The sequence below is a fragment of the Micropterus salmoides genome, unplaced genomic scaffold (assembly GCF_014851395.1).
Source record: "Micropterus salmoides isolate LMB-PRFRI ecotype aquatic unplaced genomic scaffold, ASM1485139v1 Ms_hic_scaffold_1, whole genome shotgun sequence".
Lineage (NCBI taxonomy): Eukaryota > Metazoa > Chordata > Actinopteri > Centrarchiformes > Centrarchidae > Micropterus > Micropterus salmoides.
Window position 1 is genome coordinate 4691884 of NW_024040040.1, and position 26229 is coordinate 4718112.

Below are 26229 nucleotides of genomic sequence, written 5' to 3' on the forward strand. Positions count from 1 at the left end.
TACTACATCAACCTTCTCTGACACTACATTCAGCTGTGTGCACAGAGCTTGTGCAACATCATTACAAAGAGGATTAAACTGCAGTTTTTTACTTGTGACACTCACAAATACAACATCTGAATTAAGTTCTGGATCACTCCTATTAACCTTATTTGATGTTGCCATTGGAATCTTCTGCTTTCTATCTTTTTGACTGACAGTGCAGCCATGTCTGTCAACGCAATCTCCATCCACTGGCATTTGATCCATATTAACAATTGATGCAGTGTTAACCTCAGAGACTGTGTCTGCACATGCAGCAGCACAGTCTCCACTCAGCTGCATCAGGTCAATATCTTCAAAGGCAGTTTCAGGACGACTCAGGATCCTAACCACAGAAACAGTAACCGGAGTTACTTCAAATACTTTGAGACTGATGAGATCATCACTATATATTAAGAGTTTACAAGACTTATGATGTATTTGTGCAATGACTCTAAGTTATTGTAAAGAGACAGCATGCTTGTTCCATCAACATCCAAAGCCCCTCCACTGCTGCGAGCGTGTGGGTCAAACACGGCAAACCTCATTGTGTCTCCTGAATCAGTCTGTCCTACTTTAAAGACAGATGTCACCTGCTGGCAACAGGAAGTGACTTTTAACGAAGCAGCCCCCGCCGCACGTTTCACCTACGTGCACGAATTTTCTGTGGTACGTGTATCTTGTCCAGACGCACAAAAAAACTTTTGGAGCGATGCCCTAAACCCAACAGGAAGTCGGCCATTTTGAATTTTTACGTCAAATTTTGGATGATTTACACACTTCGTACTTTAACGAACTCCTCCTAGGGATTTAATCCGACCGACTTCAAATTTCTGCTGTGCCTTCTAAAGGCATTGAAGATGAAAAGTTGTGCTATTTGCGAGTTTTCGTCAATGGGCGTGTCCGTGGCGTGGCGTCAAAGATCAACTCTTCGCCATGACACAGAAAGTTGTTGTAACTTCAGTGTACATGCTCACATCTGAACCAAACTTTACATGCTTGATAACTGTCCCACCCCGAAGACATCTACACGCCAATACCGATTTATATTCATAGCGGCAAGTGCTATGTAGCTCCACATAAGGGACACAGGAAGTGACATATAGCACCTTCATGCGGCGTCGGAACCGCGTAGGAAATTCACAGCCGCACCGGCAGAGCTCCAGAATATGCAACTCGGCCGGCTCACACGCGGACGCGCTACAAGTGCGAGGGCCCGCCCAACGCTGCTTGCAGCTTTAATTGTTATTATAATCATTAACATTACGATTGTTATCATTAACATTACTATAAATATCTGTACCATTTTTCATTTAGTCTATAGCAACATCACCTTTACTGTCTGTACTTCTGTGTGGATATTGTGTAGGCTGCCTCCCTCCCCTCTCTCTCCTTCCATCCCTCACTTTTTCTCTCTGTTCCTCTCTTGCCCTCTCCCTCTCCCTCTCTCTCTCTCTCTCTCTCTCTCTCTCTCTCTCTCTCTCTCCTTCACCCCAACCAGTCGAGGCAGATGGCCGCCCACCCTGAGCCATTGTTCTGCTCAAGGTTTCTGCCTCTTAAAAGGAAGTTTTTCCTTGCCTCTGTTGCCTAGTGCTTGCTCTTGGTGGGAACTGTTGGGCTTCTGTAAATAGCATCATAGGGTATCATCTAGACCTGCTCTTTTATGAAAAGCGCTGTGAGACAACTGTTGTTGTGATTTGGCGCTATATAAATAAAATGGAATTGAATTGAAATATGAAAGGTTACTGTTCATCGGTTTGTACAGATTAGTTTAAACAGTGATTACTGCAGTAATGTAGCTCATGCTAAGTGTTTTTGTGCAAATGTTGCCAACCTGACAGCTGCCTTAATGTCCACAGAGTCAGTGTGTTACAAAAAGGGGCAGTTTAGCTTTTAGATTTTATTCTGTGCTGAGGATAAAAATGATTGATCATAAAAGCGATCATGTTCAAGATCATGTTTGGGTAACAAAAACTAACCAGGATATCAGTGTTTCTAAAGACGTAATTGCGTTCCAATATGTGCTTTGATCATAGGTGTCATTCACACTGGGGAGTGTTCTCACTGTTCCCATCACTTTTTAAAAGCATTTGTTGAAAATGTTCTGAAAAATAGTTTGCAACAAGAAATGTTAACCATAAATGTAAGTGCTATGAGAAAGCTTTTTTGGCACCATAAGAAAACATGCAATGCAATGTAAATATAGAAAAAAAGTCACTGTGTGAGAAAATTTATGTGTGGCACGAGAACTCTTCACCCCTTGTTGGCTGTGTCACGCTCTGCCGGTTGGCCATCCTTTGTGTTGCACTTATGTGTTTAGTTAGCGTTATTTTGGTCTGTTGGGTTTTGGGGGTCTCTCTTGTCTTTCATCTAGTGTTCGGTAACCCTTGTCATGTCTGTTACCCCAGTGATCCCTCTGCATGTCTGTCTCTGTTTTCCCCTGCTCTCTCTCTCTCTCCCTACCTGTGCCTCGTTAGCCTCATGTCTTTCACCTGTGTTGCTCCCGCCCTGCTCTTTAGTCCCTGTGTATATATGTCTGGTGTTTCTGTCTTGTCTTTGTCCGGTCATTGTTTATGTTACCCCCCAGTCTGTCGTGCGTGTACTCTCTGCCTGCCTGTAACCAGCCTTGCTTGTCTTGTCTCCCTGTACTTTTGGATTTTGGATTTCTGTTAACCAGCCACTCTGTCAGTAAGTGTGCTCGCCTTTAGTTTGTTTTCCATCAATAAACCCCCGTTGAACTATACCTGCTCCGCTCTGTGTCCCGCGTTTGGGTCCTCCAACCTGCCTCCACACCACTAATCGTGACAGAATGACCGGACCAAACATGGACCCAGCGGACATAGTTAAGTTGCCCAGCACTTGGGAGGAATTAGGGGTGCCCAAGGAGGAGCTAACAGCAGAGGAGCCACAGTTTTTTCAACTGCTCTCGGTCATGTGGGGGACCGACCCCGAGATGGCTCTGCTCGTGGCCTCCTCCCGGTGGAGAAAGACTTTTGATTTAGAGACTGTGTCAGCCCCCAGTGTGAGATTGCTAGTGCTGCTAGCCCTCCGCCGGTCCTGCCAGTAACCTGCTCGGCTAGCGCTGCTAGTCCTCCGCATGTTTGGCCTGTATCCTGCTCGGCTAGCGCTGCTAGTCCTCCGCCTGTCCTGCCTGTTATCTGTTCGGCTGGCGCTGCTAGCCCCTCCGCCTGCCTGCCCCACCTACCAAGAACTCAAAGACGATGACTCTCCTGGCCTCCCTGACCATGAAGGCCAGGGAGTCAGAGGCAGCACGGGCAGCTAGCCTATGGCCTGATAGCCTGGAGGCTAGACTTCCCCCGGAGTCCTCCTTCGAGGGAAGTCGCCTGGTCATCTTTTCGGGTTCCCGGGGTGGTCATCGGAGGCGACCAGGTCACCAGCAGCAACCCGTCTGCAACCAGCGTGATCCCAGGCCAGCTAGTGCTGCTAGCTTTCTGCCTGCCCACCTGCCTGATCCCCGGCCTGCTAGCGTTGCTAGCAGCCAGCCTGATCACCAGCTGACTTCTGTTCCCTCGTCGGCACCTGCTTCACCGGTGGTCCGATCGACTCCTGTTCCCTCGTCGGTGGTCCGACCAACACCAGCTCCGTTGGTGGCCCAGCCGATTCCTGTTCCTAGTGCTCAGTCGGTGGTCAGACCGACTCCAGCACCTCGTGTCCAGTCCATGGTCCTCAGCCCAGCTGTCTCGCCGGTGGTCCTCAGCCCAGCTGTGCCTCCAGAGCACCCAAGCTTTAGGTGCCGACCTCCAGAGAGGTCTTGCCGTCGGCCTCCTGCTCGGCCCCCAGTGGGTTTGCTGCCTCACTGTTGGCCGTCCTGCCAACCCCTTGAACTCTGTGGCCCCCCTGTTCTGCCCGGCCTGTTGGTTCGACCTCCGGCGCGGCCTCCCGAACTCTGTGGCCCCCCTGGTCTGCCCGGCCTCATGGGTCGTCCCGCGGGATGCCCACCTGAACTATTTTGCCCTCCTGGTCTGCTCGGTCGACCTCCAGGTCTGCCTTCTGAACTTTTGTTCACCTCTGGCCACCCGGGACGGCCTCCTGAACTCCATGATCCCTTTGGTCTGCACGGCCTCCTGGGTTGCCCTCTGGGACGGCTGCCAGAACTGTTTTGTCCCCTTGGCCTGCTTGTGCGACCTCCCGAACTCTGTCGCCCCCTTGCCTTGCCCTCTGGCCACCCACCTGAGAGTTCCTGGTCTGGCCCTCCTGCTGTCCTCCCTCTGCCCACCCTGGCTCGATTTGCCCTCCTCCTGTCCTCCCTCCGCCCACCCTGGGCCGGCTTGGGCCTTGTTTTTGTGCTGTTTTGTTGACCATCTGGAGACGCTCGTCGGTGGGGGGGTACTGTCACGCTGTGCCGGTTGGCCATCCTTTGTGTTTAGTTAGCGTTATTTTGGTCTGTTGGGTTTTGGGGGTCTGTCTTGTCTTTCGTCTAGTGTTCGGTAACCCTTGTCATGTTTGTTACCCCAGTGATCCCTCTGCATGTCTGTCTCTGTTTTCCCAAGAGACAAGTGCAAGTCCCTCAATAATGGTAATAATAATAATACATTTATTTATAAAACGCTTTCAATCAAAGTGCTTTATAAAAACAACAAATTTAAAATAAAAATGGTACAATTAAATTGAAACACTGAAAAATAAATACCACTATACAAAGACATCAAAGATAAACATTGAACATTTAGGACGCAGCAGTGAATAAGTAGGTCTTAAGCTTTGATTTAAAAACCTCAATTGAACATGACAGCCTAATATCTGCTGGAAGACTGTTCCATAATGTTGGAGCATGAAACAAAAATGCTCGCTCACCAACCGTTTTTTTTCCTCTAACCTTTGGTACAGTCAGAAGTCCTGTCCCGTGGGAGCGCAGTAACCGTGTATGCACAAAATCAGACATATATAATGGTGCAAGGCCATTCACTATTTTGTATGTTAACAACAAAACCTAACCTGAACAGGGAGTCAATGCAGTGAGGTCAGCACAGGAATTATATGCATGCATATAGATGATCCCGACAGAATATGTGCTGCAGCATTCTGGACCATCTGCAGACCTCGCAAACTTTTCTTAGGCAGCCCAGAGAACAGTATATTACAATAGTTCAGCCTAGATGTAACAAAGGCATGATTAAGGGTCTTAGCATCTTTAAGTGCCAATATTGATCTAATCTTTGCGATTCTTCAGAGATGAAAGAAGGCTACTTTTTTCACCTCTTTAATATGTAAATCAAATGAAAGTGATCGATCAAAAATGACCCCAAGATTCTTTACTCTCTCCTTGCAGTGAAGGGCCGAATCATCAATGGATAGAGTAAAACGGTCATGCAAATGACCTAATCTAGCTGGCCCAATAGCTATCATCTCAGTTTTTGCTGAGCTGAGTAGCAAGAGATTTGCTGATAACCACCTCCTCACAGCAGCCAGGCAACATAACGGGTATTTTTTTTTCTGATTTGAGACCACTTTCTGAAAGACTTTAGATAAGAAGGCCAAATTAGAAACGGGTCTATAATTTTCCTACGATTTTATACCCAGATTCGGTTTCTTCAGTAATGGTTTAACCTTGGACGGAAAATCTCCAGTGGAGAGTGAAAGGTTTAAAACAGCTAAAACATAAAGCCATCTGAGAAACCATTTGATTCAATGTTGTAATTAATACTTTAATTTAAAACACCTTTATCTTGTGTTGATAATATGAGCTAATTCTTCATGATTCCTCCACAGTGTCAACCAGGAGAGCTCAGAGGTTCCCAGTGGTCAGTCTGTCCAGCAGCATCAAACACACCTGGACTCCATATTTATGGTCTGTACATGTACAACAACTACTTTTATATCGATTCTGTTTACAATAATTTCAATGCTCTTCTGTCCAACAAGGATCTTGATTTTAGTTTGACTGTGTCATTCATATAATATTCTGTTCTAGCTGCTGGAGGAGAAAATTGTCATTTTTGTGAAGAACGAGCTGAAGAAGATCCAGAAGGTTTTGAGTTCAAATTACCCTGAAGGCCTAGATAGTCAGAGGGAGGATGAATATGTGTTAGACGATCAGGATGAAGAGCAGAGGAGAAGCAGCAGAGAGGCATTTCTGAAGATCACACAGCACTTCCTGAGGAAAATGAAGCAGGAGGAGCTGGCTGAGCATCTGCAGAGTGGTAGGAGAATTTCTCTAAAGATTTAACATGCTGGATAACATTACATTACATTTATTCATTTAGCTGACGCTTTTATCCAAAGCGACTTACAATTGCTATTTATGTCAGAGGTCACACGCCTCTGCGTAACACTAATGTCCGATAAACAGGACATTTTACTGATGTCTCAGGATGGAGTGAACTGTGTATATATGCATTCTTCACGGGAATTAAATTGTCAGTTTCTTTATAAATCAATCTTGTTTGTTGTGTGTTCATTCAGGAACTCCTGCTTCAGTTTGTCAGCGTGAACTTAAATTTAACCTGAAGCAGAGGTCACAGTGTGTGTTTGAGGGGATTGCTAAAGCAGGAAACCCAACCCTTCTGAACCAGATCTACACAGAGCTCTACATCACAGAGGGAGGGACTGCAGAGGTCAATGATGAACATGAGGTCAGACAGATTGAAACAGCATCCAGGAAACTAGACAGACCAGAAACAACAATCAGACAAGAAGACATCTTTAAACCCTCACCTGGAAAAGATCGACCAGTCAGAACAGTGATGACAAAGGGAGTGGCTGGCATTGGGAAAACAGTCTTAACACAGAAGTTCACTCTGGACTGGGCTGAAGACAAAGCCAACCAGGACATACAGTTCACATTTCCATTCACTTTCAGAGAGCTGAATGTGCTGAAAGAGGAAAAGTACAGCTTGGTGGAACTTGTTCATCTCTTCTTTCCTGAAACCAAAGCAGCAGGAATCTGCAGGTTTGAAGAGTTCCAGGTTGTCTTCATCTTTGACGGTCTGGATGAGTGTCGACTTCCTCTGGACTTCCACAACACTAAAATCCTGACTGATGTTACAAAGTCCACCTCAGTGGATGTGCTGCTGACAAACCTCATCAGGGGGAACCTGCTTCCCTCTGCTTGCCTCTGGATAACCACACGACCTGCAGCAGCCAATCAGATCCCTCCTGGGTGTGTTGACATGGTGACAGAGGTCAGAGGGTTCAATGACCCACAGAAGGAGGAGTACTTCAGGAAGAGGTTCAGAGAGGAGGAGCAGGCCAGCAGAATCATCTCCCACATCAAGACATCACGAAGCCTCCACATCATGTGCCACATCCCAGTCTTCTGCTGGATCTCTGCTACAGTTCTGGAGGAGGTGTTGAAGACCAAAAGGAGAGGAGAGCTGCCCAAGACCCTGACTGAGATGTACATCCACTTCCTGGTGGTTCAGTCCAAAGTGAAGAATGTAAAATATAATGGAGGAGCTGAGACAGATTCAACCTGGAGTCCAGAGAGCAGGAAGATGATTGAGTCTCTGGGAAAACTGGCTTTTGAGCAGCTGCAGAAAGGAAACCTGATCTTCTATAAATCAGACCTGACAGAGTGTGGCATCGATATCAGAGCAGCCTCAGTGTACTCAGGAGTGTTCACGCAGATCTTTAAAGAGGAGAGAGGGCTGTACCAGGACAAGGTCTTCTGCTTCGTCCATCTGAGCGTTCAGGAGTTTCTGGCTGCTCTTCATGTCCATCTGACCTTCATCAACTCTGGTGTCAATCTGCTGGAAGAAGAACAATCAACCTCCCAGAAGTCTGAAACAACAAAAGATGAATCTGCAGTGACACAGTTCTACCAGAGTGCAGTGGACCAGGCCTTACAGAGTCCAAATGGACATCTGGACTTGTTCCTCCGCTTCCTCCTGGGACTTTCACTCCAGACCAATCAGACTCTCCTACGAGGCCTGCTGACACAGACAGGAAGTAGCTCAGAAACCAATCAGGTAACAGTCAAGTACATTAAGAAGAAGATCGAAGAGACTCCCCCTGCAGAGAGAAGCATCAATCTGTTCCACTGTCTGAATGAACTGAAGGATCGTTCTCTAGTGGAGCAGATCCAACAGTACCTCAGTTCAGGAAGTCTCTCCACAGATAAACTCTCTCCTGCTCAGTGGTCAGCTCTGGTCTTCATCTTACTGTCTTCAGAAAAAGATCTGGATGTGTTTGACCTGAAGAAATACTCTGCTTCAGAGGAGGCTCTTCTGAGGCTGCTGCCAGTGGTCAGAGCCTCCAAGAAAGCTGTGTAAGTGGGATTTTGTCATAATTAAATATACTACATTTCAACATAAATAAATACCATCTTTCTTACTGTTGTCTCTCCAGACTGAGTGGTTTTAACATCTCAGAAAGGAGTATTGAAGCTCTGTCCTCAGTTCTCAGCTCCCAGTCCTCCAGTCTGAGAGAGCTGGACCTGAGTAACAACAACCTGCAGGATTCAGGAGTGAAGCTTCTGTGTGCTGCAGTGGAAAGTCCACATTGTACACTGGAAACTCTCAGGTCAGATGAATACTTTCTCAGCTTATTTTATTTCAAGCTCTGTTCATTTTAAACAGACCCTCTCATTAGGATTTCTTAATCTTTTGTGTCAGAATTTCAGACAAAACAGTCCAGAAAATATTTTTCTGATGTAGTTCCATTTCAGATTCACATATTGCACAACATAAACAGTGTTTTCCCTATATGCATGATTCACGACTGCCACTATTAAAATTTCCCACGATCATTAAACTATGCGCTACAAATGTTTTCACTCTCACACTGTGCGAGCACGGCAGCACTCAATGCTCGGCTCGCTTTCTCTCCGTTCTATGCAGAACATCTACATGACAGATGGAGTTATAAGAGCAGCGTAACTCTGAATCGGGAGGTGTGGAGCAAGTGTTTGATTGTCCAAGCGGCAGAAAGTGACGGTGAACGCGAGCGGAGGAAAATATTCTGGCAGTAAATGTACGGTGTCTGTTACAGTGTGTTAGCTTCTCAAGACCAAGAAAAGTCTGTTTCCCACTTTCTAGAAAAGTGAAGCCGGTTAGCGCTAAGTTAGCTAACATCGCTCCTCCCCTTCAGACTGGGCAGCTGAGCAGCTTCTACAGCAGTTACATAGCTGCTATGTAAGTTAACATTAGCTCAATTTATAGAAAGTAACTGGAAGCTGTATATATATATTATTTGTCCAATGTTGAGAACATCAGGTACTAACTGAGACTAAGCTGAAGATTTCAGAAGCTGTAAAATGAAGACACAAAAGGCAAACATGAACAGCCGTATCTATAATGGTTCTGAGGTCATATTAACAGGGTTTTCCTGCCGTTAAGGCTTAGGGGTGATGCCCAAAACATGCTGTGCCATCAGTGTAAAATCACTGTGGAGCAACAGAACCAACCAAATTACTTTCTCGTTTCACAGTAATGATTAATTTTATTGTTTATTTACATTTACTCATTTGGCAGACGCTTTTATCCAAAGCGACTTACATTTGAGGAACAACATAGAAGCATCAACAGAGCATCAACTACAGATCTACAACTGACAATACATACTAGTAAGAGCAGCAATAAATACTAGTAAGAGCTCACAGTACATATCACTTCAGTGATCTATCTTGCCAAATTATGTTTAATGTTCCCACTGTTTCTGAAGCTGCTACAACATGCAAATATCCCAGTGCCGGATCATTAAATTTTTTTTTATTTATTTTTTTATCTTAATCGTGTCAGGTTCATAAACAATCTCCATCTAACCATCTCCCCCTTGTTTTAGGTGTATAAATCATCACTGTGAATATCCGTAATTAAAATTTCTATAGACCTATATATTAAAGTAATAGTAAATTATTCTATATATTAAATGTTTAAATCCACTGGACCACTGACAGGTAACCCTGCTCTCACTGGTCACCACTTTCCCGGGTGTTCTTAGCGCTTTATGACTCAAATACCCCTTAGGAAGAAAAGGAGGCCCCTGGTAACAAGGTAGTTTTAATACTAGGTATTGGCCTGATCGTCTGTGTTAAATTTCTAACTCCAGGTTCAAAGACGAAAGGAACAGAAACTCCTTCTACTGTCTCTGTGATGTTCACCAAAAGACAAACCTATTTATTTTCAATAAAATGAAAAAAAGAAGCCCACAAAAGTTCCCATTTTCTCCTTTTTCGCTCCTTTTTTTTTGCTCTCTTGAGGTTGAGGGTCAGCAACTTAAGTAATTCATCGGCAGAAAGGACCTGCCCCCCTTTTTCCAGGTGTTCATTGGCTGCCAGAACTTAGCCATCAGATTGATTGATTCTTTCATTATCACCTCATATCCTTCCTCTTTCTTATAGGTAGCGTACTCTTCTTGCTAGTAGTTCCAACATCCCTTTACTCTAGTTACAAATTAACAAAAAAAATATCAAGTAAAATAATGGAACTTATCATGTACATTTAACAAACTATGATTATATAATCTTTTCAAATTTCCACTTCATAAAATTAGCATTTCTTCTCTTATTTACACAATTGAAAATCACAAACAAAATGCAGAAAAGACATCAAACACGGGTTGTCATGATCTTTTACAAAGAATAAACGTTCGTTCTTTTAATGGCTGGTGACATACAGGCAAATAGTGCTATCTTTTCTGATTAAAATGATAATCTTGATGTCATCAGGGAATGCATCTAGGTAATATCCTTACAGAAGACAAGTCTTAAAGTTGACTAAAACTTAATATTAACTTAAGAGGTAAAACACTTTGCCTTCATATGCGTAAGATACACACGTGTCGTCAGGAACACCTCTGTTTATCCTGTGGTTAATTTACAGCAAACGACTGGACCTTAGCCTCATCTTTACTGGAAGCCACTACTAGCGTCTTATTTTGAGACTTCAGTATGCACGCTGAGCATGTCTGACCATACACAGACAAAGGGCTCTAGTGGCAAAGATAAGGTTAGGCACAAGAGATGTATGTCTTATTAAATAAATAAAGATACTATCTCAAATAAAACATCTTTCACAGTCAGGTCACAATCATGTTTGTTTGTTTAATAAATACAAGGATAACACAAAAAATCTAGCTTGTATCGGTGTGTTACTTTTGACCCATCTGTGTATTACTTTTGTCCCAACTGACGGGGTCGAAAGAAATAATGTGCGACTTATTTTCAAAGGGAAATAATACTGAAGTCGTTCTAAATTAGTACAAAATACCACCTGATATTGATAGACAACAAAATATATATCTCTGTCTGAAACAAATTCAGGTTTTTCTGAAAAATGGTACTTTAACCTCTGCTCTCACTTCTCATTCTTGTGATTACTTTATTCTCCAGACTGATTAGCTGTAACATCTCAGACAGGAGTCTTGAAGCTCTGGTCCCAGTTCTCAGCTCCCAGTCCTCTAGTCTGAAAGAACTGGACCTGAGTAACAACAACCTGCAGGATTCTGGAGTGAAGCTGCTGTCTGCGGCATTGGGAAGTCCACATTGTACTCTGGAAACTCTCAGGTAAGATCATGTCAGAATTTTCCTCAAATTATATGAGTTATTTCTCTAAATGTAAGGTCCATTGAACTTAAACAGCCCCTCTCATCAGGATTTCTGTTATTTTTTCTGATTTAAAATTACAATACCGAAAAATTTCTCCCATCTTCCTCCACCTCTCTGATTACACTGTTCTATATTGTATACAGTTTGACTCACATAATAATCCTTGCAATATCCTGTATTGTAAACTTTCCAAACTTCCAGTCTTGCCTCATGTCACAGCAGTAATGCAAGTGGTCATTTTTCAGCTGGTCCACTACTGGGTCCATACAGTAACATTTTCAAAAACAATTAAATCTGCAAGCAGCGTTGGGCGGGCCCTCGCACTTGTAGCGCGTCCGGGTGTGAGCCGGCCGCATTGCACATTCTGGAGCTCTGCCGGTGCAGCTGTGAATTTGCTACGCGGTTCCGACGCCGCATGAAAGTGTTATACACTCACCTAAAGGATTATTAGGAACACCATACTAATACTGTGTTTGACCCCCTTTCACCTTCAGAACTTCCTTAATTCTACGTGGCATTGATTCAACAAGGTGCTGAAAGCATTCTTTAGAAATGTTGGCCCATATTGATGGATAGCATCTTGCAGTTGATGGAGATTTGTGGGATGCACATCCAGGGCACGAAGCTCCCGTTCCACCACATCCCAAAGATGCTCTATTGGGTTGAGATCTGGTGACTGTGGGGGCCATTTTAGTACAATGAACTCATTGTCATGTTCAAGAAACCAATTTGAAATGATTCGAGCTTTGTGACATGGTGCATTATCCTGCTGGAAGTAGCCATCAGAGGATGGGTACATGGTGGCCATAAAGGGATGGACATGGTCAGAAACAATGCTCAGGTAGGCCGTGGCATTTAAACGATGCCCAATTGGCACTAAGGGGCCTAAAGTGTGCCAAGAAAACATCCCCCACACCATTACACCACCACCACCAGCCTGCACAGTGGTAACAAGGCATGATGGATCCATGTTCTCATTCTGTTTATGCCAAATTCTGACTCTACCATCTGAATGTCTCAACAGAAATCGAGACTCATCAGACCAAGCAACATTTTTCCAGTCTTCAACTGTCCAATTTTGGTGAGCTCTTGCAAATTGTAGCCTCTTTTTCCTATTTGTGGAGATGAGTGGTACCCGGTGGGGTCTTCTGCTGTTGTAGCCCATCCGCCTCAAGATTGTGCGTGTTGTGGCTTCGCAAATGCTTTGCCGCATACCTCGGTCGTAACGAGTGGTTATTTCAGTCAGGGTTGCTCTTCTATCAGCTTGAATCAGTCGGCCCATTCTCCTCTGACCTCTAGCATCAACAAGGCATTTTCGCCCACAGGACTGCCGCATACTGGATGTTTTTCCCTTTTCACACCATTCTTTGTAAACCCTAGAAATGGTTGTGAACGCCAATTCCTCTCAAGTTTCCGCGATATTTGCTTTAATTTGCGAGTTTCAGTGTTATACCATGGAGCTAACCGTCTTTGTTTTAGTATTTTTTTTAGAGGGGCTACAGAGTCGAGTCATTCGCAGCGAGCCTGCAGCACTATCAACAAGATGATCAATTTTGGAGGGACTGAAATTAGCATAGGAGTCCTCCGTTACTTTGTGACTTGATAATGAATTTAGAGCTGATGGAATCGCATCCTTAAGTTTAGCTACAGCACTATCAGACAGACATCTTGTATAGAAATTTTTGCCCAATCGCATGTAGTTCAGCAATACAAACTCAAAAGTTATCAAACAGTGGTCGGACAAAGAGGGATTCTGTGGGAACACCACTAAATGTTCAATTTCAATACCATATACCAAAACAAGGTCGAGGGTGTGGTTAAAACAGTGACTCGGTTCATGAACACTCTGAGAGAAGCCGATGGAATCTAACAAAGAGATAAACGCAGTACTAAAGCAGTCATTCTCAACGTCCACATGAATATTAAAATCCCCTACAATAATAACTTTGTCCATTTTAAGGACTAAAGTTGACAAAAACTCTGCAAATTCAGATAATTCAGAGTACGGACCAGGTGCTCGGTACACTATAATGATCAAGATCAACTCTTCACCATGACACAGGAAGTATTTGTAACTTCAGTGTACTTGCTCACATCTGAACAAAACTTTACGTGCTTGATAACTCTCCCACCCCGCAGACATCTACACGCCAATACCGATTTATATTCATAGCGGGAAGTGCTATGTAGCTCCACATAGGGGACACAGGAAGCGACATATCGCACCTTCATGCGGCATCGGAACCGCAAAGCAAATTCACAGCCGCACCGGCAGAGCTCCAGAATGTGCAACTCGGCCGGCTCACACCCGGACGCGCTACAAGTGCGAGGGCCCGCCCAACGCTGCTTGCAGCTTTAATTTAGTTTAGGTTTAGAGCTGATTAGTAGGCTAGAGTCGAAGATAGCTGCAACTCCACCTCCTCGGCCTGTGCCTCGAGGAATGTGAGTATTAATATGACTGGGAGGGGTGGATTCATTTAGGCTAACATATTCTCCATCACCCAGCCAGGTTTCAGTAAGACCAAATAAATCAAAATCATAATCTGATATTATTTCATTTACTAGTACACCTTTAGAAGAGAGAGATCTGATGTTTAAGAGTCCACATTTAACTCTCCTATTCGTTTGCACTATTGCTCTTGTGGTTTTAATTTTTATGAGGTTTTTATGCACAGCTCCTCTTCTGTTTACCTTTTTAAATAATTTCGATGGTCGGGGGGCAGACACCGTCACTATAGGATTTTCACTAAGTAACTCCTCCTCCATCATTTTTGCTTTGTCTTGGACTGCTTCACCTGCTCTGTAAGTTCACAGTTTGTTCAAATGAACATCTCTAATTTACCTGCAAACTCTTCTGTCTTAATCTGGGCCAAAAAATCTTTGTTTCCTGTGTGGGTACATAAGTTGAATGGAACTCTAAACATTTAGATCGCAATGGCACGGTTACTGTTAACTCTGTGATTTGTTTACTGTATTATTTATTTTAGTTAGTTAGTATTATTTAGTTATTTTAGTCCTCTTGCACTTGACACATCAGGCCATGTGTGTTGTTTTGTGTGTTTTCAGTCTGTCAGGCTGTCTGATCACAGAGGAAGGCTGTGCTTCTCTGGCCTCAGCTCTGAGCTCCAACCCCTCCCATCTGAGAGAGCTGGACCTGAGCTACAATCATCCAAGAGACTCAGGAGTGAAGCTACTGTCTACTGGACTGGAAAGTCCTCACTGGAGACTAAATACTCTAAAGTATGAAGGGGTTATATGAACAGTTGCACTTGTAGGAAGCCTTGTAGGTTTCTGCATGTTAAAGGAACTGTCATTGTGAGAAATATCCTTTTTTCTCGCGATTGAATCATTTTCATCAAAAACTGGATCCGAAAAATTAATCAGAATGCAGGAAATGTAAATAAATTTTCATATATTCAGCATCAAAGATTTCTTAAAAATATTTCGTCTCGATCTCCTGAACCCAATCTCGAATCTTGTCTCATGGGTCAAGTGTCTCGTCACACTCCTATTTCCAATTCTTGGGAACTTCAGAGATTTTGGCTTGATTGTGTAGAATTATGCCGTGTTCCCATACAACACAAATTGAATTTGGATCGATCAGGGCTATACTATGCTTTCTTGTTTCATAGTAAAGTACAAGACAGACTCATTTCCGCACTTACTAGGTAGTTCAATCTGCTTACTTTCATCCAAGCAATCTCCCGTTTTGTCCGGTGTCTGTATAAATATGAAGCAGGACCTTAGCACACTGCCTGGCTGGAAACTCACACTCTCCTCCAGAGCTTCCTATCCCTCAGTATCTGTCAGTCAACAAGCAGAGGCTCTGTCTTCACTCTGCCTGGCCCTTTCGTTGACCTTGGTACACGAATAACATCTGGAAAATTTAAACGCTGGTAGGATTTCATGACACAGTATTATACAAATTTCGTGCTTGAGTTGAAAAATGTTTTCTTGCACAGTTACATGGATGAAACGATTTTCCGCACTATTGCATCAGCTTTTGTATGTAATCGCAAAATGTTCGCTTCACGTTGTATGTGAAAACAGCATTGGGGATCCTTACTGGAGGCTTGTCCTGACTAGAATTTGAACCCCAGACTGGCTGTTCAAAGGGCAATGACACTGCCACAGCACCGTCCAGATACTTTGGTTTGTTCAGTCTAGACTGATTATTAATAATGACAGGGTGGAGAGCGAGAGAGTGATCAATGACAGAAGCAACTTAATGTAAAGAATGTAAAGCCAAGCTTAATGATGTCAGTGATATCAATGATGGACCAACCGAGAAGCCATGCTGGAGAAGTTACAGAAAGTCTTTGCTGTTCAGATTCAGTTCAGATTCACTCAAGGAGGAAAAGCAGCAGGGAGCCAAGATTTATAAGGAAAGAGAGAAAGAGATCAAGGAAGGAAGAGAGGAAGATTGGATAAAGGATATCGAAACCAACTCTACTTTTGGGGTGAAGGGGCAGTGACCAGGGCAGTCGTGGCACCAACACTAAAGTGCTACCTGTTTTTATTGATGTTCCTGGACTCACGTGTACATATCATGTGTGTCACAGCAGATATAAATAGTAGAAGAGTATTTTCCCTAAACTGTCATTATTTCTTTTAATGCCAAAAAACATGACATGTACAGTACAGTGTAAACAGAAGTGATCCTGACAGTAACTATTACCAATCACTAATACCATCATCATCATACCACATACCAACACATGAAATGATGCTGTTTCCATCAGAAAGAGGTTTTCTGATGCGGTTTTCAAGGGAAACAATCACTGACCCGTGGTTTTCTGGCAGAAGTCTGGAACACGGACTGCTTTGTGTGTTACAGATGTTGTCCTCTTCTTTTACACACCAACATCCTGTGGGTTACTCTCACCTCTTTATCCTAAATTAGTGGACTTTACTAGAAAGGTTTTTCTACAAGGTGATCCTAAACATGTTAAGGTGTATCAACACAGAACCTTAATTGGATGCAGTAGTAATAAAGTTTAATTGAGTAGTTTCACTCTAAACCGTTAGTTTACATAAATAACATTTAAATCAGTAAATCAGTTTTAATTGCCAGGTATGTGTACAGAAATGAGAAATTTGACTTAATCTGACGGTCTTACATTGTGCTCACTGTACACATACAAGTCTAAAAAAAACTGTTCATCAGAGTGATGGCCTATGGGTAGAAAACTTCAGGGTGGGGCTCTTCTCAAACGTGTATAATTTTGTACAGATCTGTTACAGTCAAGTTAACAACTTCCTGTGTCACGGCAATGCACAGAACTTTGCTGCCACACCACGCCATTAACTGCAAACTCTCACATTTTACAACATGGCATCGTCAGTTCATATGGCCAACCTGCTAGGAGTAGTTCATCAGAGTGTAAAACTTGACATTTCCTAAACGGGAGGGTTTGCAAGTCTGGTATGGTCTCTGAGCTCTGTGGTGCTGCAGTGTTGTTAACAGAGGGACTGCAGAGCGCCCTCTGGTGGGCAAGCTATGCAACACTCATGAACTGAGGGAAGGATCCGACTCTCTGTCTTTTTTAATAGTTATATATCAGCTGTTATAAATGCCGATGCAGATATATCTGCAAGTAGCTTATGTTGCCCAATAATATCTGCAAAACAATAAATTGGTCTGGCTCTAATCTGTATTAGTTCCTCCTCTGGGTTGTGGTTAGAGCATCTGCAGAGGACAGACGTACATTTAGCCAGAGCCAGGATGCCATTGTGCCATTTTTGCTGCTTTGGCCTCCTCCTTCTGAGTGCAATATTTCCACTTGTTCTATTTTGCATCTGTTTTACTAAAGTTATTGTTAAAATTTTGTTCAGTAATCTGCTTATTATGGATCTGACCCCCCCCCCCCCCCCCCCTTCTTTCAGGTTGGATCCTGGTGGAGTCCGATGGTTGAGACCAGGTCTGAAGAAGTGTAAGTGTGTTTTTCATTTGATTCATGATAACAAAGCAGCACAGATTCAGCAATCTTCAGATTGTGACAATGTCTGAATCAATCGATTAATAACTGCAGCTGTATCGTGTCTTGTTCTCTCCATCAGATTCCTGTGAACTCACACTTGATTTAAACACAGTAAACAGAGAGATCAAACTCTCTGACAACAATAGGAAGGCGATGTGTGTGGATGAGGATGAGTCATATCCTGATCATCCAGACAGATTTGACCAGTGTCCTCAGCTGCTTTGTACAAATGGTCTGACTGGTCGCTGTTACTGGGAGATCGAGTGGAGAGGAAGTATTGAAATATCAGTGAGTTACAGAGGAATCAGAAGGAAAGGAAACCGAGAAGACTGTGAGTTTGGAGGGAGTGATCAGTCCTGGAGTCTGAGCTGCTCTGATGATGATGGTTACTCTGTCTGTCACAATAACACAACAACAACCATCTCCTCCTCCTCCGTCTCTCACAGAGTAGCAGTGTATGTGGACTGTCCTACTGGAACTCTGTCCTTTTACAGAGTCTCCTCTGACACACTGATCCACCTCCACACCTTCAACACCACATTCACTGAACCTCTTTATCCTGGCTTTGGGCTCTGGGACAGGCATGATTCCTCAGTGTCTCTGTAAGAGGGAGAATCTCCTGTTAGAGAAAAGATCAGTTGAGTCTGTACAGGATCACAGTTACAGAAATCTTTCAAGTTCTTGTAATAAATTTATCAATGAACTTTGGACAAAGTGATTTAAAGTGATTCAACAGATTTCCTTTGTAAACTTCTTACACTTCCAGTCCTTCAAAGATGCAAACTCCAGTCATTAAATGGTGGAAATGCTGATGCTAATTAGGGCCCGAGCACGACCGTGCGAGGTCCCTATTGAATTTGTAAAGATTTTTATTTTTCTGCAAAGTAAGCTCCATTTTGGGGACCTGAGCATACTCGAAAACTCACCAAACTTTGGACACATGTCAGAACTGGTGAAAAATTTTGTATTTTATGGGTTTCGCGCATGGCCGTGGCAAAATGACTCGCTAGCGCCACCTAGAAAATTGAAAAAGATTAGCCCCTCGTTCACGTTCAACCTACATGCATGAAATTTTCTAGGGAAATCATATCGTATCATATCAAGACGCACAAAAAAGCCTCAAGAACCCATACCCTAAAGTCAACAGAAAGTCGGCCATTTTGAATTTTACGGCCATTTTTGGATGATTTACACACTTCGTACTTTAAGGAACTCCTCTGAGGGATTTAGTCGGATCGATGTCAAATTTCTGCTGTGCCTTCTAAAGGCATTGAAGATGAAAAGTTGTGCTATCTTTGAGTTTTCGTCAATGGGCGTGTCCGTGGCATCAAAGATCAACTGTTCGCCACAACACAGGAAGTTTTTGTAACTTCAGTGTACATGCTCACATCTGAAACAAACTTTACGTGCTTGATAACTCTCCCACCCCGCAGACATCTACACAGCAATACCGATTTATATTCATAGTGGCAAGTGCTATGTAGCTCCACACAGGAAGTGACATATAACACCTTCATGCGGCGTCGGAACCGCGTAGCAAATTCACAGCCGCACCGGCAGATCTCCAGAATGTGTAACGCGGCCGGCTCACAACCGGACGCGCTACAAGTGCGAGAGCCCGCCCAATGCTGCTTGCAGCTTTAATTGTGTTTATTTTATCTTAATATTAATCCTTTGGTTTATTGCTGTATTCATGTTTTTGTCGTATATACTTTTATGTGGTTTCCTTTTAAATTGTATTGTTTTATTTGCTTGCTGTATGTTTGTCCCATGTATTCTTAAGCCTTTCGGTACAGTAAAAAAAGGACTTTGAGGGATTATTTAATGGCCACAAACAGCTGTCAATATTAAAACAAAAATATATATTTAATTGTAACTGTCGCTTATCACTGTACATTAATTACACATAGTCACATAATCATCAGAGGTGAACCAAACAAACAACAACTGCATCCCTTATTACATGTCCAGTCGGTTCCTCATTCTGAGATCCACCTCCTAAAAGCAAGACTTTAAAAAACTGGTCTCTTCACAAATGAAAACAACTGAGCATTCTTTATTTTGTTTGCCTTTTTATAATTTAAAACACGCATTCAAAATATCCATAACATATCTATGACTAATGTATAGATTACATTATTTGTTGGGGGTCAGATGAGGGGTTCGACTGGTTAAAGAAAGGGAAAATGGAAATACATGTTTGTATTAGTTTTTTGTGCTGTTTTCTGTCTCACATAAAAGTGGCCCCACGCTGGCTATCCTACCTGTTGTACTTTATGTAGCTAACAGCCTACATTGTGATATGGTCCCATTTAGAGCACTTGTAATCTGGATTTGGATTGGGATTTCCAGAGTTATTTATTTTATTTGAAACCCCTAAAACATAACAAACATTTCCTTCTTTTTTCAATTTATTTATACAGTCAGACCCCTCATATGTATAAATGTGTATATAGGCTACTACATGATAAATGTCTTTAAAAAATAGTTTTGTTCCAGCAGCATCATTCAGACAAACAAGTCGTAGTAACATTGCACTGATGGTATAGAAGCTCTATGTAATTCAAGTGCTTATGTATTTCAGAATTTTTTTATGTTTCTCTTTTAAACTTTTGGTTATTGGAGCAGTGATGACTTTTCATGTTTGTCTGTGTTTGTAAAATGTGTGGCAAGATGTCTCCTGCAAACCAAATCTACTTCTGGGTCCAAATAAAGTGAGCTGAACGTGAAACTAGTAAGTGTGAGTCCTATTGGCTTCATCTCAGCATAATGTAGAGTGACCACTGGAGGGCAGTAAACACTTGGGAGTCCATATTAGTCAGTTTATAAAGAACATCAGTGTTTCTAGCAGTTTAATAATCTCTGTATTCACATATAGAGACTCATGATCAGCCTGAGGAACATTAGTGCTAAAATAATGCAGTGAATGTGGAATAATGTCAGTGTGAACATCAGTTTTATTGTCAGTGCTGCAGTTACTGACAGTCATCACTGGATGGCAGTAATTATGATTGTTTCTCTGAAAGAGTCCCTTTAACAGTCCGTTCCCTTTCAAGGGAACTCGCTATGCGTCTATAACTCTTTGGGAACGCCCCCAGCGTGAATGCGTCTGAAGCATCTATGTCAACTAGTCCAATGGAAGGAATGAACGTCACGGGCGGGTGACGTCATGACCAGGAAGAGATAAAAGCGCATCCGGTGCAAACCGGCATTAGCTTCTGTTGCCTCAGCAAGCGATCTGTGTACTACTGTCCTGTCTGTTTATTGTTGTCTGTTACTATTGGAAGAGTATTTATTATGGCAAAACAAATGTACAAGCAGTGTGCTTCTCCCTGACCGCGTTATTTAACGGGTGGGGATACACACAAGCTTTGTGTCATTTGTTTGGGAGTGGAGCATGCGGTTTCAGCCTTTGAGGGGGCTAAATTCGATGAGAGTGGCCTAGGCTCGCGATCCTCAGGGTGCAGGACCCGCCCATGCAGAGGCAACACGGAGAATGCATTCCTGGGGATCGCAAAAGGATCTTTCAGAGGGATTAGAGACGGGTCCGAGGGCCTTTTCTCCTTCCTTACCTGGAAGATCCAGTGCTCTCCCCCCGGTGTCGGAAGCCAACTCTGCAGCTTCTTCTGCCCGGGGAGAGAGCTCGCCTATGCTTCAGTGCTCTTCCTCCAAGGAGGTTGATGTGCTGAGCATGGCAAGTGAAAGCACACACGGGGGAAATAGATTCGCCAGCTATTTCCCCAGCATAAGAGGAGCTGGTGGAGGTGATCACTCGTGCTGTAGATAAATTACATATTGATTGGCCAGCCGAGAAAAGGGGCTTCTTAACATCTGATGTTTCACCTCCACGACGAGGCCTTCCCTTTTTCCCCGATCTTCACAGTGAGCTGTCTAGATCATGGAAAAAACAATATTCATCATGATTATTTAGCCCTCAGGTTCGATTATATTCAGGTATAAAAGGGTTAAAGGAATATGGTTATGAGTCGATGCACCGGGCCGAGCAGACACTCGCAAGTTATCTATCGCCCGGTCCAGCATCGTCTCTGAAGGTCTCGGCTTTGCCCACTAAGCCTCTAAAAGCAACATCCAACTTAGTGGGCAAAGCATATACAGCAGCAGGTCAAACTGGAGCATGTCTTCGCACGATGGCAGTGCTCCAGGCTTACCAAGCTGGGGGATTTGGACTGGAGTGAGGGGGTTGGGCCTGATGAAGTTCGCGAACTCCGTCGGGCCACAGATCTGTCTCTTAGGGCTACAAAGGAGACTGCTAGAGCAATTGGGCGGTTTATGGCAGCCCTTGTAGCCACTGAGAGGCATTTATGGCTGAACCTCGCTGAAATTAGAGAAAAAGATAGATTTCTTCTTGATGCTCCAGTTGATCCTTCTGGTATCTTTGTCGATGCAGTAAACGCGGTCGTCGACAGATTCCTAGAGGCTAATAAACATTCTGAGGCATTTAAAAAATTTCTCCCTCGCTGTGTCCAGCCCCCTGGGACTGCTGGCGTGAGTAGTCCCAGCCGTCAGGCTCCTCATATCGTGTGCAATAGAGGGAAGCCCTCTAAGTCGAAGCTGGATTTGAGGACCGTTCTTCAGGCTAATAAAGCTTCGGCTCAGAAGAAAAGGTCCTGACGCCACAGGCGCCAGACGCCATCATGTGCTTGTCCAAACAGACAACACATCGGAATATAGGAGCAGACATCCTGTCGAGGCGGGAGCTGAGGCCAGGGGACTGGAGACTCCACCCCGAGGCGGTGGAGCAAATATGTGAATTTTTATGGCCAGGCAGAAGTGGATCTGTTTGCATCTCAGCACAAGATGCACTGTCCACTTTGGCTCTCCCTCACTCATCCAGCACCCCTGGGGTTGGATGCTATGGTTCAGACGTGGCCGAGGCTACGTCTGTACGCATTCTTATAACCTAAACAAGGACATGTCCCTAAGGTGCCAACCATGATTCCGAGGCATTCTGTCCTCCTCTGTTTACCTCTTCGGACACTGCGAGCACTGGACACAAAAGGTGTCCAAAAGGTTCATGGGAGATTCATCGGACTTCTCCATGGAGGAAGTCTGATAAGTTATTTGTCTGCTTTGGTTCACCCAAAAAAGGTCTTCCTGCTTCTAAGCAGACTGTTACTAAGTGGATAGTCGAGGCTATTTCTCTTGCTTATGAGTCTTCTGACCAGCCATGCCCTTTGGTGGTCAGAGCTCATTCCACTAGGAATATGGCGGCCTCTAAAGCCTTATTATCTGGGGTTTCTCTTCAAGACGTTTGTGATGTGGCAGGCTGATCCTCACCACTCACATTGTCAGGTTTTATAGCCTGGACCTATGGTGCTCAGTGCTTAGTGGGGTTTTTGACAACAGGCTCACACTCACAATTATGGCGTTTTGGGTATTCTCGTTCCCAAAGAGTTATCGACGCATAGTCTCGTTCCCTTGAAAGGGAATGTCTCAGGTTATGACTGTAACCGTAGTTCCCTGAGAGGGAACGAGACTACTGCATCGCCCTGCCATACTTCCTGCATCCCTGTGATCGGCTTGCTTCGCCAAATTTCGGTTTTTACTGGATGCGCTTTTATCTCTTCCTGGTCATGACGTCACCCGCCCGTGACGTTCATTCCTTCCATTGGACTAGTTGACATAGATGCTTCAGAAGCATTCACGCTGGGGGCGTTCCCAAAGCGTTATAGACGCGTAGTCTCGTTCCCTCTCTCTGGAACAAATGTGTTCCTCAGACTACTACAAAAAGTAGTAAGTAAAACATCTTAATTAACAGATATTGCAGAATTGTCATATTTTGTACATATATTCTGTGTCTACTGATATATTTTGAGAATTTTACTCCTGCATTTATATTTTAACGCAGTGCTTCAATTGAAAACAAGCTGTGATCTGCTTCAACGACACATTTTCATTTTCTGATCTCTTTACTGATGTTTTTGCTCCTACCAACACATTAACAATGAAAGCCAGAAATGTTTCCCTACTCAAAAATGATCACATCTGGGGAGACAAGACGTTATGAGCTTCAAGCCAACAAGCTTGAAGCTCATAACGTCAGTCACTCTGACGCCCTTAACATTGTCTAAGATTTCCTTATCTGACAAGCCGTCACACGCCATAGATGCCACACCTTTGATTGCTTGCCTCTCTCTGGGGACAACAATCTTGACTTGTTTTTTTTATCTTTGCAACAAACTCTCAGCAACCCATTTGAGCTCCCCTACCAATCTGACTATCCAAAGCAGTAGTAACTCTCAGTGGTTTTAATGCTCTAAATCACCACCTCACTGCTTCTGATCCTTGACACAAAGCAGCATCACAAACTCTTCAGAATTCATTTTCATCACTTTTTTCTCCAACTGCTTCAGATAAATCTGGCCTTTCATTCGATGCTTCTCTCTTCTGACTTCCTTTACTAACTAACGTCCACCCACTTCCCTCATCTACACCACCCCTTCCCGTAGCCACAGGCTAGGCTACTACACCATTTTCTTAAACTGCTTCAACAAATAACACATCCAGATATTTTGACTGAGAACCATCACTGATCGCCCAACGCCGCAACTCATCAGAGAGTCAGCCCAAAAACCACCAAGCCACTCTTCTCGTCTGCAAGGAACACCATTCCGGATCTATACAGTCCGTCGGTCACTGTCCCTGCACACTTCCCCACCGACGTCAAGTAACTTAACAGTTGTTCAAGCAGCCCCAAAAACAAGTTGCCTGTCAATCAGACAAGCAGATTTTGAAGTTTACACGCTAATGAGTGAGAACTGGCCCGACCGTCATGACCTGAGTCCTCAGAAACTCAAAATGGAGTCTGAACTGACTGAACACTTTCAGTTTCAGGGTTCCCGCCTTGCATTCACATACCTAGATCACCTGGTCAGTGTTGCTCCTCGCCTCTCCATTTACATGTCACATAGGCGACAGAGGCAAGGAAAAACTTCCTTTTAAGAGGCAGAAACCTCGAGCAGAACCATGGCTCAGGGTGGGCGGCCATCTGCCTTGACCGGTTGGGGTAAAGGAGAGAGAGAGAGAGAGAGAGAGAGAGGGCAGGAGAGGAAGAGAGAGAAAGAGAGAGGGATGGAAGGAGAGAGAGGGGAGGGAGGCAGCCTACACAATATACACACAGAGGTACAGACAGTAAAGGTGATGTTGCTATAGACTAAATGAAAAATGGTACAGATATTTATAGTAGTGTTAATGGTAACAGTCGTAATGTTAATGATTATAATAACAATAATAACAATAGGACTAGTAACAATAGTTGTTGCAGCAGAGGGTGTCGAGCAGGAACACGGGGGCAGCAGGTGACCCGCAACCACAGATCCAGACTCCACAGCTCCAGAGCCAGAAAACCTGCAGGAAGTGATAGGAGAGAGGAGAGGGACGAGAAAGCACAAGACTACCAGAAAGGGGAGAAGTTGAGTTAGTAACATGCAATAATGGGATGAGGTTGCATACAGAAGGAGAGAAAGTAGAGGAGAGAGGAGCTCAGTGCATCATGAGAAATCCCCCGGCAGTCTAGGCCTATAGCAGCATAACTAAGGGATGGTTAAGGATTCACCTGAGCCAGCCCTAACTATAAGCTTTATCAAAGAGGAAAGTCTTAAGCCTACTCTTAAATGTGGAGATGGTGTCTGCTTCCTGAACCCAAACTGGAACCTGGTTCCACAGGAGAGGAGCTTGATAGCTGAACGCTCTGGCTCCTAGTCTACTTTTGGTGACTCTAGGAACCACAAGTAACCCTGCATTCTGGGAGCGCAGTGCTCTGGTGGGGTAGTAAGGTACTATGAGCTCTTTAAGATAAGATGGTGCCTGACCATTGAGAGCTTTGTAGGTAAGAAGAATGATTTTAAATTCTATTCTGGATTTTACTGGAAGCCAATGCAAAGAAGCTAAGACAGGAGAAATATGATCTCTTTCCTGGTTCCTGTCAGAACACGTGCTGCAGCATTCTGGATCAGCTGAAGAGTCTTAACGGACTTTTTCGAGCAGCCTGATAATAAGGAATTGCAGTAATCCAGCCTAGAAGTAACAAATGCATGGACTAGTTTTACTGCATCATTTTTAAATGTAAATGCTCCGTACTTGTATAACGCCTTTCTAGTCTTTTCGACCACTCAAAGCGCTTTTACACTACATCTGCATTCACATTCATACACAAATATTACGTAGGTGAAAAAAGGCGGTCCTTGAAATTTGCTTCATGTGAGACTTAAACAACATGTCTTGATCAAAGATAACTCCAAGATTCCTCACAGTGGTGCTGGAGGCCAGGGCGATGCCATCAAGGGAAACTATGAGACTAAGCTGTGACTCTGTGTCAGCCTGGCTACAGTGCTGAAAAGAAACCCGGGGTTGTTCCTATTTTCCTCTATTAATGACGAGTAGTACGCTGCACTGGCATTACGGAGGGCCTTCCTATAAGTTTTAAGACTATCTTGCCAAATTAAACGAGAATTTTCCAGTTTGGTGGAACGCCAATTCCTCTCAAGTTTCCGCGATATTTGCTTTAATTTGCGAGTTTCAGTATTATACCATGGAGCTAACTGTCTTTGTTTTAGTATTTTCTTTTTTAGAGGGGCTACAGAGTCGAGTGTCATTCGCAGCGAGCCTGCAGCACTATCAACAAGATGATCGATTTGGGAGGGACTGAAATTAGCATAGGAGTCCTCCGTTACTTTGTGACTTGATAATGAATATAGAGCT

The 26229-nt window shown here is 43.8% G+C and overlaps 2 protein-coding genes across 3 annotated transcripts in view; one reads left to right on the top strand and one right to left on the bottom strand.

Annotated features, from left to right (window-relative positions):
* Positions 1–26229, bottom strand: part of LOC119910112 (nucleotide-binding oligomerization domain-containing protein 1-like) — a 1078472-nt gene that overhangs the window by 118874 nt on the left and 933369 nt on the right. The gene's annotated exons all lie outside the window — the stretch shown is intronic.
* The window catches only part of LOC119903097 (NACHT, LRR and PYD domains-containing protein 12-like), a 242149-nt gene that overhangs the window by 112893 nt on the left and 103027 nt on the right, over positions 1–26229 (top strand). The window contains exons 10-15 of one of the 2 annotated variants that reach the window (XM_038720344.1): positions 6445–8248; positions 8329–8502; positions 11312–11485; positions 14594–14767; positions 17414–17460; positions 17588–18432. In XM_038720344.1, coding sequence (XP_038576272.1) covers positions 6445–8248; positions 8329–8502; positions 11312–11485; positions 14594–14767; positions 17414–17460; positions 17588–18114 — 2900 coding nt within the window. In that variant the 3' untranslated portion in view covers positions 18115–18432. Of the gene's footprint in view, positions 1–6444; positions 8249–8328; positions 8503–11311; positions 11486–14593; positions 14768–17413; positions 17461–17587; positions 18433–26229 lie in introns of those variants that run through there. The other variant, XM_038719652.1, reaches the window with a different exon arrangement.